This window comes from Maylandia zebra, linkage group LG3 (assembly GCF_041146795.1).
Source record: "Maylandia zebra isolate NMK-2024a linkage group LG3, Mzebra_GT3a, whole genome shotgun sequence".
Classification (NCBI taxonomy): Eukaryota; Metazoa; Chordata; class Actinopteri; order Cichliformes; family Cichlidae; genus Maylandia; species Maylandia zebra.
The window spans coordinates 32,990,058-33,008,145 of record NC_135169.1 but is presented as its reverse complement, the minus strand read 5'-3'; the positions used below and the strand labels follow the sequence as shown (position 1 = coordinate 33,008,145).

At 40.8% G+C, this 18,088-nt stretch overlaps 1 protein-coding gene across 5 annotated transcripts in view; it reads left to right on the top strand.

Annotated features, from left to right (window-relative positions):
* The window catches only part of LOC101483955 (HAUS augmin-like complex, subunit 3), a 79,427-nt gene that overhangs the window by 59,358 nt on the left and 1,981 nt on the right, over positions 1-18,088 (top strand). For 4 of the 5 annotated variants that reach the window (XM_076881721.1, XM_076881720.1, XM_076881719.1 and 1 more), the window contains 4 exons: positions 299-381; positions 3,928-4,059; positions 17,539-17,649; positions 17,795-17,873. In XM_076881721.1, the coding sequence (XP_076737836.1) occupies positions 299-381; positions 3,928-4,059; positions 17,539-17,649; positions 17,795-17,873 (405 nt within the window). Of the gene's footprint in view, positions 1-298; positions 382-3,927; positions 4,060-17,538; positions 17,650-17,794; positions 17,874-18,088 lie in introns of those variants that run through there. The other variant, XR_013096852.1, reaches the window with a different exon arrangement.

Here is an 18,088-nt window from a genome sequence, read left to right as displayed (position 1 = left end):
TCTGATTGGTGACAGAAATCTTACCCCACATCCCTCGTTAGTCGTAGCCATCTTTTCATTTGTAAATGTTTAATACTTGTCAGCCAAAGACTTCATTTTCTTACTTGTCTTTAAAACAAAAAGTCTTATTTTATTGTAACATCAGTTTTTCTTTAAAAGCAAGTATCACTTCGGTGTTTTCAGTCGACTTTAAATCATAACTCTTCACTTCCACAGCAGTGAAAATGGATAAAATATTAGTGAAATTTCTGTCACTAATGGAATAATGCATCTCTCGCTCTCTGAATCTGTCTCTCAGGAAGGGGTTGAGTGAGAAAGAGGTGACATCTGAGGACAGAGAGCATGCCAAACGCGTTGTGTACTCTGTTGTTTATGGAGCAGGTGAGTACAAACACACCTCACAGAAAAGTGGTTTTGTCAATGAATAGGACAAATGATGAGTATGTTTCCAAATGAAAGAATAACAGGTTTAAGTGTCGTTGGTTTTGAAATGCAAGCAGTTCATAGTTTAAAGAGGGTAAATGAATCAGCATTATAGATAATTTAGAGTGCTGTGCAGCACTTAAGTGAAAGAAAAACAGCAAGAAGAGTCTGCAGTTTTATTCTGTGCGGATCAACTTTGTTTTTTGAAGCCAGCTTTAAGCGGCACATGGAGGAACTGCAGTTTTTGTTATTTCTACGTTGTCTTTGTTTTCCACCTCTGAAGGTTGCTCCTTGGTGTTTACTCAGAAATGTCCAGCGATTTCTGCTGGGACATACTGTAGCTGTTTTCCTGTTCCTTTTATGTACTGAATCACAGTCCTGAATCAAGGGATGGGTGATGGAGGGAAAGATTAATATAAAAATAGACAGAAGAGAGCTGAAAGGAAGATAAATACATAAAACAGCCATGTGGCCCTTAAAGAGACTTGTTTGTGTGACTTGTGACCCATTTATGGTTCACACACAGGTGCATTTTCTTATGAACATGGACACACGTGACCACAGATCAGTGTCACAGGAGCTTGCTTGTTTGATTCTGGTGTCTGAAATATCTGCTGTTTGTATGCTTGTCATCAGGATTACACATAAACGTCTGAGCCATGAGTGTCATGAAGCTGTTGGAGAGGTGGAGCATGGACAAAGAAAGAATTGATTCTGTTTTGTTGTAGATCCAGATGACTTGGTAGAGAATATGCTCCACTGGCGTCCTGGCTCAGCATGTGTCTCTATCTGTGGATCAAGAATATTATAGATTTAACTGAAGCTACATAACCAAAAGTAGGACATGAAAAAATTCACTTAATAAAACAATATAATTGACTTTAGGACAAAGCAAAAAAAAAGAAATAATATTACTTTCAACATTGAGTAAAATAAAGTTAAACTATTTAATCTTGTTGTCACCATAACCACCTCGAGGTTGCGTTGGTCTGCAAGCCACTTTGCAACCCACCCCAGCCCCTCCCATCATTCTTTTTAGTTAAAGTCTGTCATTAATGTTGCGTGCGCTGTTCTGTACAGTGGTCTTGCTGCTGCTCTGTCTGTCTCCAGTATTCTGTGTTTGCACATGGAAAGATGATCATGTCTCACCAAACATGAAGTATGTAGTTGGAAATAACAATCTTATTCTGACTATACTGGACCTAACCGAACTACTGCTCCTATGGATTTGTTAGACAATATCACGACAATGATCTGAAACACAGAATCTGCATTTAAGATTCATGCTTTGGACTTAATATGCTTCATTAAAAAACACTCTCAATCTGATGGTTTATTGTTCTGTGGCATTTCAGTCTGAGCTGGACTCACAGCTCAAACACAGTCACTCTCAGACACGCGATACTAAATGAATCATTTTTTGTAAACTCAATAAACCCTTAACAATAACAACAATGAGAGGCACATATCAAAGCTACTCATGTGAGACATGCGTGCGGGGCAAAACATGCACGGACAAATCGCACAGGAAAAGGTTAAAGAAAAAATGCAGAGTCAGTATTAAGTGTTTGAAAGAGGGCAACAACGTGAGAGCGGGTAGTCAGATGAACAAAATATACAGTAAAGGGGAAAATGTGGCGATTTGTGCAGAGGGTAATGTAGGGGAAATGCACTGGCAAAGAGCAGGCGGGGCCGAGAGGGAAACAAGAAGAGGAATGTAAGGAGCCGCTGATCCACGCAGACAGACGGCTCTTCATGGAGGGATGTGTTGCTATGGTTACAGAATACTAAAAGAATCCTGCTCAACAAGACAATAATCGGGTCAGGGAGGAGGGGCACAGCCGTACACATACATACATAGAGTGGGGCCACAAATAAGAAGGCCACGCAATGATGCTGACAGACAAAAGGTAGGATAGACTATAGACTGTACATAAAAGATGCCAATATGGAAGCGACTTAAACCTGCATTCTTTATAATGGCCAGCAGGGGGCTTTCTAAATTAATATCTATCCAACATCCGCCTGCTAAAAACCAGGGAACCAGGGATATTTCTGAAAATACTTCCTTAAAAAACTGTTTACCTGCAATACAGGCATACCAACTCATATACATTTTAATATTGATATGAGTGCATGATGTATGTATTTGTATGTTTTATAGTATTTATGTCAATAGAAAAAAACCTAAATATATATATTCTTTCCTGCATAAATGTGCCAGTCAATGCAAATACAGAATTAATATTGAGTAAAAGTCTATTTGATTTTATTTAATTTTATTGAATTTAAAGTATCTAAATTGTGTAATTGACCAGATCCTTGTATCACACTGCTACCCAGTAAACATTCTCTCCCTGATGTGCTTTAAGTCAAAATTACTGCCTTTTATATGTTTTTGGGGTGTATTAAACCACTTTTTCAAATTTATTTCAAGGAATCCAGATTTTAAGAAATATTTCTCATTTCAATAGTCAAGCTGCAATCACAGTTGATGTTTGTCTGTGAAGGTCAGACATCCTACACATCCAACACAATAGGGCTGTGTGTTTTCTGTTACATGATTGTTGTGATTTTGAGTCCCTGCTTTAATCACTGTCACCATCACTGAAAAACACACATAGTAACTGTGTTGCCCATTAGCAAACCCTCTACACTCCTCTGCTCGGGCCCTGCTCTTGTGCTCATGCTACAGGCTGCACACCTTTAACACCTCCTGAGCAAACACATCCACACTAGGTTTTTGTGTTCTAGTCTTCATCTCGACACACAAATACTCACCTCTAAGTCTCCCAGTGATCTTTTATCTTGTCCTTTTCATCCTCCCACTCCTCAGTTTGCTCTACTTTTTTTCCTTTGCCTTTCTCCTGCCCTCTGGTCCAGTCTGTCCTCTGTTCACTTAGCTCCTCTCAACTTCTCGGCCTCAGGCCTCACCTATCTGTCGCCACCATCTTTGGTCAGGAATTCTAATAATTATAATTATCTCCACTGAGGTGAATGTGATCAGCACCACCTGTTAAACTCTCCTTGCAGAGAATACATCTTCCAAGTAATTTGCATGTGAGAGGAAATCCAAGGAAAGTGAATAATGTCACAAAGCTAATCGCTGCATGTACCAGACATTACTCAGATTATACATGCATGTATTTTACATCATGCCCAATTCAAAACATTTGAGAAATGCACACTGCATCATACACCCTAACACACCCGAGTCTCCTGACATCGTAGACTAAACACATCCTCTCAAATATCCCATCTCTCCACTGGCATGTCAGCGCCACTGCTGCCCTGCATTGCTGCCTGCCTGCATGCTCCGGGGGGGATATTTTATTCATCACTCGCCAGTTTGATATGTGTTATGTTTGTGGGCAGTGATGAGCTCGCAGCCTAGACGCCAAACTGTAACTTCTGCTCTCCTGCTGCTGTAATAAATCAATAATTTCATAGTTTTCTGACTGAACTGTTTGTTTCCTCCTCCCTGATACGTCTTATCACATGTAGGTCGCGAGCGTCTGTCGGGTATCTTGGGGGTTAGCAGTGAGCAGGCCAGCCAATTCCAAGATCGCTTCCTCCAGACCTACAGAGACGTCCAGGGCTTCATCCAGAGAACCATCCAGCAGAGCCACAAACAAGGTCTGTGTCCATTCACAGTCGTGTTGTATCTAATAAGAAGCTTGCCTCAAGGTTAACGAATATGTATTCCTGAAAGGAAAGAAGCTACTTCACAGAACTCAGTAGAAATATATCAAGAGTTAAAGAAAAAATTAAAAGTGTTTGCTGGTTTGTTTGCGTTTGTGTGTGTCAGTCTGATTAGGCCTGCACTTTTGACATGCATAGCAGACTTTAGGTTTCTTAAGCATCCACACCCTCTGTGGATTTGTGTGTGTTTGGCTGGAGATGAAGAGATGTGCTGGATGGGCTGGAGATGTGCTTGCATTGGCAGGAAGAAGACGAACTGCCCTGGGTCAATACTTGAAGGGGACGGGGTGGATAAGAGGGGAGGGGCTGGAGGGTCTGATGGTTAGGACGAGACCCTTTATTTATATTCTAACCAAACTGCCAGCGCAGCACACTTGAGACTTGAACACAAAATAGTGTAAAGTCTGCACTTTAACCCTGATTGCGCATAGTGCACGAGCCAAGCGTAAACAGGGGGCGGGATGCTTCAGAACAGACCCTCTGACACTCACTGACTGCTGTTTGAGCTAATCTCACCCTCCAGCCAAGGATCTAATCCCTTCTTAACTTTATCTTATGTGTGCTATATTGACTTTCCTCTCGCTAAGAAAAACACTAGCTAATTACAGAGTAAACCAGATAAATTAGCCGACATCAGTGAGAAACATTCAGCTGTGTCACTATGTCAGCTTCAGATTCTTTGTCAGGCTGTGGCCGCGCAGAAAAACAGCATTTATCTGGTCTAATAAATGTTGAAAAATAACCTCATTTTGTAGCAGACATCAAAAATTAGGTCAGACCAGTGGATGTGTTTCACGCCAGCTGCAGTGGCGCACACCTTTTTTTTTTTTCCACAAACACCAACACGCCGTTACACACAGACAGGTGCTCCATCACCCTCAGCACTGGTGACACAGCCCACTACCTGCTCATCACTTCCCCTTTCTTCTGCAATACGGGCGCCGATCGAAGCACCGTAATGGACTCATTCTTTCAGACTGCCGTGCAGAGATCGCAGTGGAAGCCTCCTCGTTCTCAGGGCCAGAGCGATGATGTGCCAAACAGGGGCTTTAATTCAGCCCATCACCATGGTGATGCTCCCATCAGGGACGGCTCTAGAAGTTATTCGCCCCACACTCTTTGTCTGTGTGTCCCTCTCTCATCCTGTCCATCAGTCTGTCTCTTTCGTTCCTTTCTCTCTTCAACCTCGCGTTTTTGATCCACGCTACAGTCTTTATGTTTCATCTTTCCCTTTTCTTCCCCTCCCTTATACCACAGCAGCAGGTTAGCTGATCGATAAAACAGCCTTCTTGAATCAATGCTAGCAGCGGCAGCATACTGTATTACACCAGAGTCCCTGGCTGTTTTAGCTGCTGTGCTGTGACTCAGGGAGCAGGGATTAATATGTGCTGTAGCCTCTCGCCTGCTCTGCACAGCTGATCTGACACTACAATGTTTTGCTCAGAAGGATGTTGACTGAGCAGAGATGAGATGAACAGAGCCACCTCATCTGCTGTCATATTTGCTGAAAATGTATTGGAAAGGGCAATACGAAGGTGAGGTCAGCATCACGGTGTCGGCGTAATTGCAGAGGGGCAAGAAAAGGAGGAGCTGTGTGGAAGTAAATGAGGGCATCAGCCAAGAAGGAACAAGGCAGAGATGAAGAAAAACCAGGGTTGTTTTGATTGTTTATGCCAAACCACAAAAATGATTCAGTCACAGCTGCATTTCTCATAATGGTTGACACTCTGTTTGACACTCTTTGCCACCACTGTGGGTAAGCCTCTGCTGTTGTTCCTCACATCATGCACTTTTTATTGAAATTCTTCAGATTATTCCTGAGATGAAAAGATAAAAGCAGGTGGAAGTTGTGTTTTGTTTTTCTTTTAAACACTGGGGAATCACAGAGATCACAAAAAACAGTGAAGCTTTCTTAAGGCTACACTGACATAGGGAGGACTAGCTATGCAAGGATATGAAAACACTCTCATGAAGACGTCCTGTTGCGATGTCCTATTGTTCATGCACAGGTGCGTGCAGTTCTCCTGCAGACTTTTGCAGACAGTAGAACTGTGAAATACTTGTCATAAATAAAATAAAAGGAGGCTGTCGTTTCACTGCTCATTTCACATTTCATGCTCTGCACATGTAGTCTCAAATGGCTGCAACTCTCAGCTGTGCACACAGCTTTTGTTCAGTAACTACGTAACTCACAGATAAGTTTAATCCTGAAATACTACTTCACCAATATTTTGAGATTTTCAGTTTATGGTGGATGTATTTCACTGTCGCTAGATGGTTGCAACATGATAATAATATCTGATATAGATTAAAACCTACAGGGGTCTGAAATAGGGCTGGGCGATATGACCCAAAATTCATATCTCGATATTTTTTACCTAGATGGCGATATAAGATATATATCTCGATTTTTTTTTTTTAAAGCCATAAAGTAAGAACAAAAAGAGAGTTCTTAGTCAAAGCTGTGTCCCAGATGTCACACAGGCACTTTTATTAACATAGAGCATAGATGTACATAAAATTTACTCAAAAATAAATTATGAGCATTTATTAAATAATAATGCTCCATAAATAAAAGAAAACAATGTTGTTTTTGTGCATAACAAAAAGCTCACAATTGTGCAGTCAAAATGTAAACTAAAAGACGCTGAGCACAATAACAAAGACAGATTTCACAGCTGCTCTGTTCCCAACTTCTACTCTGTGACTGACAGCATTGAGTTTGAAATCCTCTTCGTAACCACGTCTCTTAACAGGTGCCATTTATGGTCCTTATACACAGTAGGGTAATATTACGTTGAAGCACTGTACGTATCACTCCGCGAGGCTCCTCGGTAGCCGTAATGCTCTGACAGTCCATCAAGCGGTGCAGCTCCGTAGCTTACCAAAGTCGTACTAAAACATTTTTTGACAGATTGCTGAGCGCTGTGTACCACATAAAATCGGTTCGCAGCCATCAAGCACAACCAGAATTCATACATAAGGCGCGCTGTCAACTTTTGAGAAAATGAAAGGATTTTAGGCTGTGCAGCGCCTCTGGGCTGCATGGCGTTAGCGTGGTTAGCTCGTTAGCGTGGTTAGCTAGCTAACACGTTGACGGCGTCCAGCCCCACGCACGGGTCGATGCGCAGTAACTCATTAACGGAGATTTGCCGTGTCCGTCTTGTCGCTTCCTGCAGGTGAAGCGATGGGGGAGGAGGGGGAGTTGTATTCAGTGAAGGAGGGGCGAGGCCGAGTAACGTTGCGTAAAGACAAAAGTGGACGAAAGAGAGGCAAACTTGCGGCTCCACAAGTATAGCTTTAACGTAACATAGACTATATCGATATAAAAGATATTGTCACATCTTATATCTCGTATAAAAATATATCGATATTTTTTTAAAACTCGATATATCGCCCAGCTCTAGTCTGAAATGACTGAGAAAGATTTGTGCTGTGGTGATAAAATAATTAATCCCTGAAAACCTTTCAGGGATTAATTATTTTACATGATCAAACCTTAAGATTAAGCTGAAAACATTTCAGTACATTAGGCAACATCACCACAATCAGTACCAATAAAATCTTTTCTGTTGTCAGTAAATATTACAATATTTTACATACCTAAACTGAAATAAAAATCAGATTCATATTCAGAGTCGTTTTATATATGAGTAAAGCTGTTATAGGCTGTGTTTTTATACCAACAGTTGATCACATAACAGTTTGACTGGTCACATGGAGTAATCGAGCCTACAGAGGTTTTCCCACTCTGTCTTACATAATTTATAACTTACTTTTGTGTAGCTGTCTTTGTCGTGGTCCCAGAGTTTTAACCTTTCAATGTCTTGAATTTTGTTTAGAATCAAATGTTCTGTGTCTTTTTTCACCGTGAGCTAGGGCTGTGCGATATGACCAAACTCTCATATCCCGATATAAGAATTCTATCGTCTGATAACGATATAAATCACAAAAATAGAACATTTTCTGTAAATTCTGTGAATCTGGGCAGCTCGACTTGCGGGAAGTGTTTCCAGCTACGCGTCATGTAGCTGGAGTCGAGTGTTTTAACCGATGCATGAAACTCTACATTTTAGACATAAGTTGTAAAGGCCGCCGTTTTCTTTGTGAGTATTCATTACGCAGCGTGCTGCGGGGGAAAGCCTGTTCTAATGTTTGAGTCTAAGGTTTATTTTTTAGCACCTGGCGGCTCTTTTTTTTACTTCTCATCCGTAAATAATCTGCTCTTTCACGTGATTCAGTTTATTTTGAAAAGTCTCAACAGGATCTTGAGCTTTATTGTGAAAGGTTTATGTGGAACATAAACAAGCGGACACGCGATGGTGTTACTGTTGTTGCTAACCACAACGCATAAAAACAGGCGCTTGTCCGTCTGTAGTGTGGTTATATTAAATATAAGAGAAAGAGAGAACTTTAAGAAATTAATATAGCCACTACAGTGACCATCAAAACGATGAAAAAATATTGCCGTAAACAGTTTATTTTGTGACACCACGAAACAAACGATAGCGTAAAATGAGACGTTTTTATATCATCATCCGATATATATCGTTATATCGAACAGCCCTACCGTGAGCCTGTGTTCTCCGTTTTTTCTTGATTGCTTTAGGTTTTGAGTTTTATTTTCTTGTTACAGTCGAGTTCTTGTCATGAATCGCTGTGCGGCAGGCAGGAGTGGGACCCAAAATGCAGGACTCACAGACTCGGGGGAGTGAACTCAAAACACAGCTTTATTTGCTGGCAGGGAAAAAACATACAAACTAAACTGGGAACAACAAACTAAAACTCACAAGGAGACACAGGGAGATCCACACAGCATGAGGGACAACGTGACACTGACTCAGAGAAACACAGGGTTTAAATACACTGGGGAGTAACGAGGGGAATGAGACACAGAAGGAGGGCACAGCTGGGAGAAATCAGGACTGACGAGACAAGCAAAGCAGGACACATTTACATAAGACACGGACCTTCAAAGTAAAACAGGAAGTATCACACAGAGACGCAAACTTGACACAGTGGAGACAGCAACTAAGAAACAGAGAGACATAAAGCATAAGGCAGAGGACTCTAAGAACAGAGGGGACACAGAGGGGAACTCAAACATGCAGACACAGACTTACACAGAACAGAGGGGACACAGAGAAACATGAAGGGCAAGGGATTGAAACTAGAAACCATAGAATAACTCACACAAGTACAATATTACAAACATCACAAGGAACTAAAAACGCTGGGTCAGGAGACCCAGGACCGTGACAGTTCTAGATGGTGTTAATGGAGTTTGTTATTTGTTTAGTTTCCACAGGGCTCCTTTTGTTTGCTGTCTTGTGTCTCAGTCAGTAGTCTCACTGTTTTACTTCTTCTGTGTAGTTATTTAGATTTGGTTAAGCTGTTACTCGTTACCCTCCTGTGTTCAATCCTCAAGCAGTGTGTGTATAAATAATCCTGTCATTCCTTTGGTGGCTGTTATATCATCATGTGTCTGATTTTCTTTGTAGTTTGTTTTGTTACTTGCGTTTTCATGGACTTAGTGTTACTTTTGGATTATGAGTTTTGCCTTTTTATTGATGTATTTGGAACGTCAAAACTAAACTAAACTACTCCTCAAGTTAACTTTAAACATTATCTACCCTAACAGCTTTCACGTGCAGACACCCTTGCTCAGCAATTACCAGGTAAACATAATTGAAGGCTCATCCATCAGTAGATCCATTTTCTTCTGCTTATCAGGGTCGGAGTGGAGCTGGAGCCTGTCCCAGCTGAAGGCAAGAGTCCGGGTACAAAAATAAAATCTATCAGCTAGAAAAAAATGCTTCTTTAGGTGTTGGTAATGACCAATAACTGGCTAAGCTAAAACAGTAAATATTGGACTTCAGTTGATCTGTTACCCAGAAATGTATCTCAAGCAGTTTTTTACTCATGATGGGTCTTTAGGGGGGTGATTACCTTCTTAAGCACAATCAATCTGCAAAGATTGTAATAACTGAATGATTGTAACCCGATTTGAGAAAAAAAAATAAAACTAGGTACACTCCTGGTCATGCTTTGTCTCTTGGTAAAAGCTCTTAGGGGAGGTCCACATACTCCTCTGTGCAGGAAAAAAACAACAAATTAAAACGCCATGTTGCATTGTAAATGTTGGGTTTGTTAAAGAGCAGCTGTTTGCTGGCAACAAAAGGCAACAATTAAAGTAACAAATTAAAAAAAAAAAACACTGTAAGTGTTGTTCATTAACACTTAACTAGTCTGCTTGATTAGGACTGCGTGGGTTTGTGTTTGAATGGCAGAAACTCACCAGCTGTCAAACAGTTTTAGTTTAAGCATTGTTATGGTGCATGGAAGCGCAGCCTTTGTTGACTATAATGTTGATGCTGAATGGGCTCTTATAACTCATTTTTTATGTCTTTGTTATAAATATTAATTTGATTAGGAGGATGGTGATGAATTATGAAATAACACAGCATATATTTACCAGATGTTAATTATACTACAGCGTGGTTACCCAGCCGTGGATTTCTGTGATGTTGCCGTAACACTTCCAAAAGGCTGACCACAAAAACAGGCTGAACTTGAAAAACACTGGCCTGTGTCACTCTCAGTGGAAAAACACAGCCTGTTGGGAGTGAAAACAAACACATTCCAGTATGATTCACCACCATACCTGGGGATAAAGGTCACATGCATGTGTCACGGGTCAGTTCACAATGAGCAGAGTGTTAATGTTTGTTGCTATCTGTAGAGCACTTGTTTCCAGCGCATTTATGCTTGTGTGCGGGATTGTGTGTGTGCGTTCAGGGAAGAGGGTCATTCAGGTTTCATGTCCTAGCTGGATTAGCTCATAGTAAGGGATATCAGAGGGATTTGGCTGTACAGCCTGCTCCATTGTCCAGTTAGTGGAATGTTCTGGCCCACTGTGTGTAAGTGTGGCTGCTTGTGTGTGTGTTGCATACCTGTATATGATAATGTGTATTATGTACGTATCACATCAGTGCACATTCTTGCTGCCCTTTGTGTGTTCGTGTCACTTTTCTAGGAATGTGTGTGTTTCTCTTTTCTTTACGGTGCGACTCGTTTGGATGTCGGTGTTTTTGTGCGGATGGCCGTTTGCGTGTGTCTTTGTAAGCCTGCTGTTACCATAATCACCTGTAATGCTCTATCAACAAATGGCTTTTCACACAAAATCACTGGTGTTTTTTGTTTTGTTTTGTTTTCTTTGTTTTTTTATATTTTGCTGGGGTTTTATTGCCTTAAGGCATCATAAACCTGCAGAGATTTTACACAGGTGCTCAACATTGGTAACTTGTTTTACACAAGCTTGTAAGTTGAGTTGAATATGCGTATAATGAAATTTGCTATATAAATAAAATTCTCATTGTCTAACTGTAGATATTTAAAGCCTAAAATATGTTTTAATATAACTAATAAATGGTAGATGGCAGAGATTGGTGTAGCCACACTAATGGAAATTGTTTTTTATGGATGTTTGTTTTTTAAATTCGATGCTTTGATGTTAGGATTTGTTTGTAACTATTTCATAGTAAGTTTTGACAGTTAAAATTGTCAGGTATTTCCATAATCTAAATATTTTTGTGTGTGGTGTTTGATCATAAGCTTTGTGGCATGGTTTGTTATCCTATTGGAAGCAGCCATCAGAAGATGGTGCACTGTGGGCATAAAGGGATGGACATGGTCAGCAACAATATTCAGGTAGGTTGTGGTATTTAAATCATGATCAGTTGGTACTAAGGGGCCCAAAGATATGCCAAGAAAATATCCCAACAGGCTGAAGTGGTAATTTAAGCCTGGGTGGATCAATGCTTTCATGTTGTTTATGCTAAATTCTGATCCCACCGTCTGAATGTTGGAGCATGTTGTCCAGTTTTGGTGAGCTGGTGTGAATTGTAGCCTGTTTTAACAGGACAGGAGGGGTAACCGGTGTGGTCTTCTGCTGCTGTGGCAGTTATATGTGTTCAGACAGGATCTTCTGGATACCTGACCTGTAAAGAGTGTTTATTAGAGTTTCTCTTACCTTCCTATCACCTCAAAGCACACTGGCCATTTTCTGTTTTTCAGACCATTCTCTGTCAACACCAGAGATGGTTGTGTGGGTAAAATAAGTCAATCAGCAGTTTCTGAAATACTCAGACGAGCGTATCTGGTATCAACGATCATGCCACATTCAAAGTCATGAATGTTTGCATGCCTAAACAAAATTATTTGCTGCCATGTGATTGGCTGATTGGATATTTAAGGGAGTAAGCTGTTGTTTAATAAAGTGGTCAGTGAATTTATAATAATGGTGTTAAAATGACATTATCATACTGTAATACTAAAATAAAACACTATGTTTTAAAGTTTAGGGTTTTTTGTTTCTAGTTTTGAAACAAAGATCATTTTCTCAATAAATCTAATTTTCTTTGTACAGTTTGTTTTTTTAACACTTAATTACTGACCATAACTAACCATAATTAACCATAATTACTGACCTTAGATTATTTTAGACTAGAGTATTTCTCATAAATGGATGAAACGGTGCAGGTTTGATCATGATCACAAACCGGCCCCAGACTGTAAGACTCGGCCCTCGTCTCTCCTCCACTCGCACACTGAGCACCGGCTCCCCACAGGGCTGTGCGCTGAGCCCCCTCCTGTATTCTCTCTACACCCACGAATGCAGTTCGACCCACAACAACACTCTCATCATCAAGTTTGCTGATGACACCACGGTAGTCGGACTCATCTCGAAGGGAGACGAAGCAGACTACAGAGAGGAAGTCCTGAAGCTGGCAGCCTGGTGTTCAGAAAACAACCTGGCACTGAACACTAAGAAAACCAAAGAGCTCATTGTTGACTTCAGGAGACACAGCACTGACTGGGCCCCCCTTTACATCAACGGGGAGTGTGTGGAGAGGGTCCACACCTTCCGGTTCCTTGGTGTCCTCATCTCTGCTGACATCTCCTGGACAGACAACATCTCAGCGGTCGTCAAGAAGGCCCAACAACCTGCTGCTGACCTTCTACCGCTCGTCCATTGAGAGCCTGCTAACCTACTGCATCACGGTATGGTACGGCAGCTGCACCAAGGCGGATAGAGTGAGGCTTCAGAGTGTGGTCAAGACAGCACAAAAGATCATCGGCTGCCCTCTCCCCTCCCTGATGGGCATGTATTCCTCCCACTGCCTCAGCAGAGCAGCAAACACATGCACCAATAACACAGCCCTCCCCCAATTTTTTTTCTTCGCACTTCCTCTATGGACCACCACTGTGCAATACCAATTCTATGTGCAGTAACTCAACTGTATATACACAACACTATTTATTACATATTACTTTTTTTTTTTAAAAGAACGGCTTGTATATTTGTGTATATATATATGTATATGTGTGTATATACAGTGGGGCAAAAAAGTATTTAGTCAGCCACCGATTGTGCAAGTTCCCCCACTTAAAATGATGACAGAGGTCAGTAATTTGCACCAGAGGTACACTTCAACTGTGAGAGACAGAATGTGAAAAAAAAAATCCATGAATCCACATGGTAGGATTTGTAAAGAATTTATTCGTAAATCAGGGTGGAAAATAAGTATTTGGTCACCTCAAACAAGGAAAATCTCTGGCTCTCACAGACCTGTAACGTCTTCTGTAAGAAGCTTTTCTGTCCCCCACTCGTTACCTGTATGAATGGCACCTGTTTGAACTCATCATCTGTATAAAAGACACCTGTCCACAGCCTCAAACAGTCAGACTCCAAACTCCGCCATGGCCAAGACCAAAGAGCTTTCGAAGGACACCAGGAAAAGTGTTGTAGACCTGCACCAGACTGGGAAGAGTGAATCTACAATAGGCAAGCAGCTTGGTGTGAAAAAAATCAACTGTGGGAGCAATCATCAGAAAATGGAAGACATACAAGACCACTGATAATCTCCCTCCATCTGGGGCTCCACGCAAGATCTCATCCCGTGGGGTCAAAATGATCATGAGAACGGTGAGCAAAGATCCCAGAACCACACGGGGGGACCTGGTGAATGACCTGCAGAGAGCTGGGACCAAAGTAACAAAGGTCACCATCAGTAACACACTACAACGGCAGGGAATCAAATCCCGCAGTGCCAGACGTGTTCCGCTGCTGAAGCCAGTGCATGTCCAGGCCCGTCTGAAGTTTGCCAGAGAGCACATGGATGATACAGCAGAGGATTGGGAGAATGTCATGTGGTCAGATGAAACCAAAGTAGAACTTTTTGGTATAAACTCAACTCGTCGTGTTTGGAGGAAGAAGAATACTGAGTTGCATCCCAAAAACACCATACCTACTGTGAAGCATGGGGGTGGAAACATCATGCTATGGGGCTGTTTTTCTGCCAAGGGGACAGGACGACTGATCCGTGTTAAGGACAGAATGAATGGGGCCATGTATCGTGAGATTTTGAGCCAAAACCTCCTTCCATCAGTGAGAACTTTGAAGATGAAACGAGGCTGGGTCTTCCAACATGACAATGATCCAAAACACACCGCCCGGGCAACAAAGGAGTGGCTCCGTAAGAAGCATTTGAAAGTCCTGGAGTGGCCTAGCCAGTCTCCAGACCTCAACCCCATAGAAAATCTGTGGCGGGAGTTGAAAGTCCGTGTTGCTCAGCGACAGCCCCAAAACATCACTGCTCTCGAGAAGATCTGCATGGAGGAATGGGCCAAAATACCAGCTACTGTGTGTGCAAACCTGGTAAAGACCTATAGTAAACATTTGACCTCTGTTATTGCAAACAAAGGTTATGTTACAAAGTATTGAGTTGTATTTTTGTTATTGACCAAATACTTATTTTCCACCCTAATTTACGAATAAATTCTTTACAAATCCTACCATGTGGATTCATGGATTTTTTTTCACATTCTGTCTCTCACAGTTGAAGTGTACCTCTGGTGCAAATTACTGACCTCTGTCATCATTTTAGGTGGGGGAACTTGCACAATCGGTGGCTGACTAAATACTTTTTTGCCCCACTGTGTGTGTGTGTGTGTGTGTGTGTGTGTGTGTGTGTGTGTGTGTGTGTGTGTGTGTGTATATATATATATATATATATGTGTGTGTGTATGTCTTTTTCCCTATGTTAATATGTATATAGCACTACAGAACTGTACCCCCCCCCCCCCCAGCATGTTTACACTGAGTAGGAGATGCTCTGTATCTCATTGTACAACTGTATAGTGACAATAGAGGCATTCTATTCTATGTAAATTTATAGCTGTATAAACGTGGTTGTAAATGAATCTTTCAGTATAGTTGTTAAAACAGCTTTTGTTACTGGGGGGGGTCTGAAGACTCAAAGGGTTTTTTAGCTTTGAATGATAATCTGCTTCTTGACAGGTCATCGAGTGTACAGCACGCTTTAAAACCACCATTTTTGGCATTTTTCTTCATCTGCAGGTCTGCTTGCATCCATCTGTTTGTAGATCTTGGGCTGTAAAAAGCCTTCTGTTTCTCCAGCGGGAGCTGCTCAGATTTTGATCATTTGCCTAAAGTGATGCCTCTTAAGTCAGTATTAGTTGGAGCTGATGGCTGTAAGTTTGAAAATGTGGGAGATAAAAATTGTGTGTGGAATTAGAAAGAAGGGAATTTATCAGTTCAGACTGCTCCTCATCTCTGCAGCTCTCTCTTTGAGGCTCAAAGCTTTAGGTTGTGTTGTTAGCCGCTGCTAGCATAACACATCTGCAGCTTCAACACAGCTGACACAGTTGACTTGTGAACTATGAAGTCTCTGTGATTTTACAAGGAATAAAATAAACATGAAATAAACAAAAAATATAGTTTGTTTTGGCTGCATTAACCGTTGTCAGTACAACGCTGCTACACAAAGGGAATGTTACATTTATGATTTCACACTGTGGATACCAAGTAAAGGCAACCCCAGGCCAAGGTAGCTATGTCTGTTTTTTCCTCTGTCATTTGAATGATTATACTGAGGTAACATTTTTCTAGTGTGTAAAAAATCCCAAAAAAAATAACCACCTGTAGCAACAATAACTTGAATTCATCTTTTTCTCTGTGACTTGATGGTCTCTCACATCATTCATCACCCTCCACCACCATGCTGACAGCCGGTGGTGTTTGTGCTCATATGCTGAGCTTTTCTCCAGATGTGGTCTTTGCATCATTGTGTGTTCATGTCATTGTTCCAGGCGTCTTGTGCTGTGTTCATTTTAGAGAGAAGCTTTTTGTAGCTACACCTAAACTGAACATCCACCCTTTCAAATTGGGACCTCACCAACACATCGTCAAAACCCATTTGAAAATTAATTTTTACTATTTGGCATTTAAACCTGTGTTTTGTAGTTGATGTTTTGTTTTTTTTAACTTGGTATTATGATGTTTTATCCTCAGACAAAAACAACTGAATTTATCCACAAGGAGCAAATACAATTCTTATTCATATTAATCTTTTATCTGTACAGCACTTTGATCAACGCTTATTGTTTTTAAATGACCCTATGAATAAATACATTTACTTCACATGACTCCTGGCAGCTGGCACCATGCTTGTTCGTTTTTCTGTCATTAGATTTTTAACTTGGTGACTGAGGCCTGTAGAGTTTTGCATCTAGCTCTTGGGAGTTTTCAGTCTCTCTGAGCACTCCATGCTCTGACCTTGGGGTGAATTTGTCCATTAGAGGTGGGAATCACCATACATCCCACGATACGATATTATTGCAATTTTTAAAAATATTTTGCGATATTCAGATTCTGTACATAAAGGTAAACTTTATCAATATTCATTTTATCTAATATCAAAGTCTCACACTCAGTCTTTCTCTCATTTCAGTCAGTTTTATTGTTGACAAACTGAACGGTTTGTATTACAGTCTAGTCCAACTTAACTGAATGCAACCATCTGGTACAATTATAGCTATTCTGAACTAAGCAATTTATGAAAACTATGCAGCCCCTTCAGCAACTGAAGAATTTGAAAGTAAATTAAAACAAAATATAATTTTACATTAAATAAAAAAGTTTTAAACTTAATTAAAATAAAACATGTCTTAAATTAAAATAAGCAAACTGTCATGTTTATTGCTGCAATAAAAAAAGTTAAACACATTTGGACAGTGTCAGGATTCTTGCTCAGAAAAGTCAGAGCATGTTCCAGTCCACAAAAACTTTTTTTGTAACAAAATATCGATTTCTGCTGTCCCTGTATCGATACATTATTAGCAAACAAAATATCACGATACTACACAGTATCAATTTTTCCCCCCAACCCTAATGTCCATTGTGTTAACACACACCTCCAGATCATCAGATCTTTGGTATTAAAAAAAAATACTATATCTTCCAAGGAAACCAGAGCAAGTAATGTACTATTCTTAGAAAAATCATTATTAATTATTCCATTTAAATATTCATTTTTTCAATTCTTTTAGGTTATGTGCTGTCCATTATGGGTCGCAGACGGAACCTCCCCAATATCAACTCCCCAGACTGGGCCATCCGCATGCAAGCTGAGAGGCAAGCTGTCAACTTTGTGGTCCAGGGTAGGAAGACTGATAGCACTCTTTGTGTATGCTTTTCTCAGCTTCTCTTTATATTTCACATGTGAAGTAGGCTTTCAAACTGCTTCTCTGACCTGGAGGGTTTGCCTCTTGTTTGTTGTGTATGTGTTTTTATTTGTATGTACAGGTTCTGCTGCGGATCTCTGTAAGATGGCCATGATCAGAATCTTTAACCTGGTCTCCTCCTCCAGCTCGCTGTCTGCCAGGTACCACCTCTAAACATGGCACTGCTCACCAAAGATGCACAGACTACCAAAATCTCCTCTCTCCTTTGACGAGACAAAATACGCAAATGCGTGTTGGCTCTCCATACCGGACTAAATCTACACAATCAGAACTTGCTCATGTTCCATATTTATGCAGGAGATCTGACAGAGCTTGTCTTACCAAAACACACAAACGACTTGCTGTGGTTTACCAG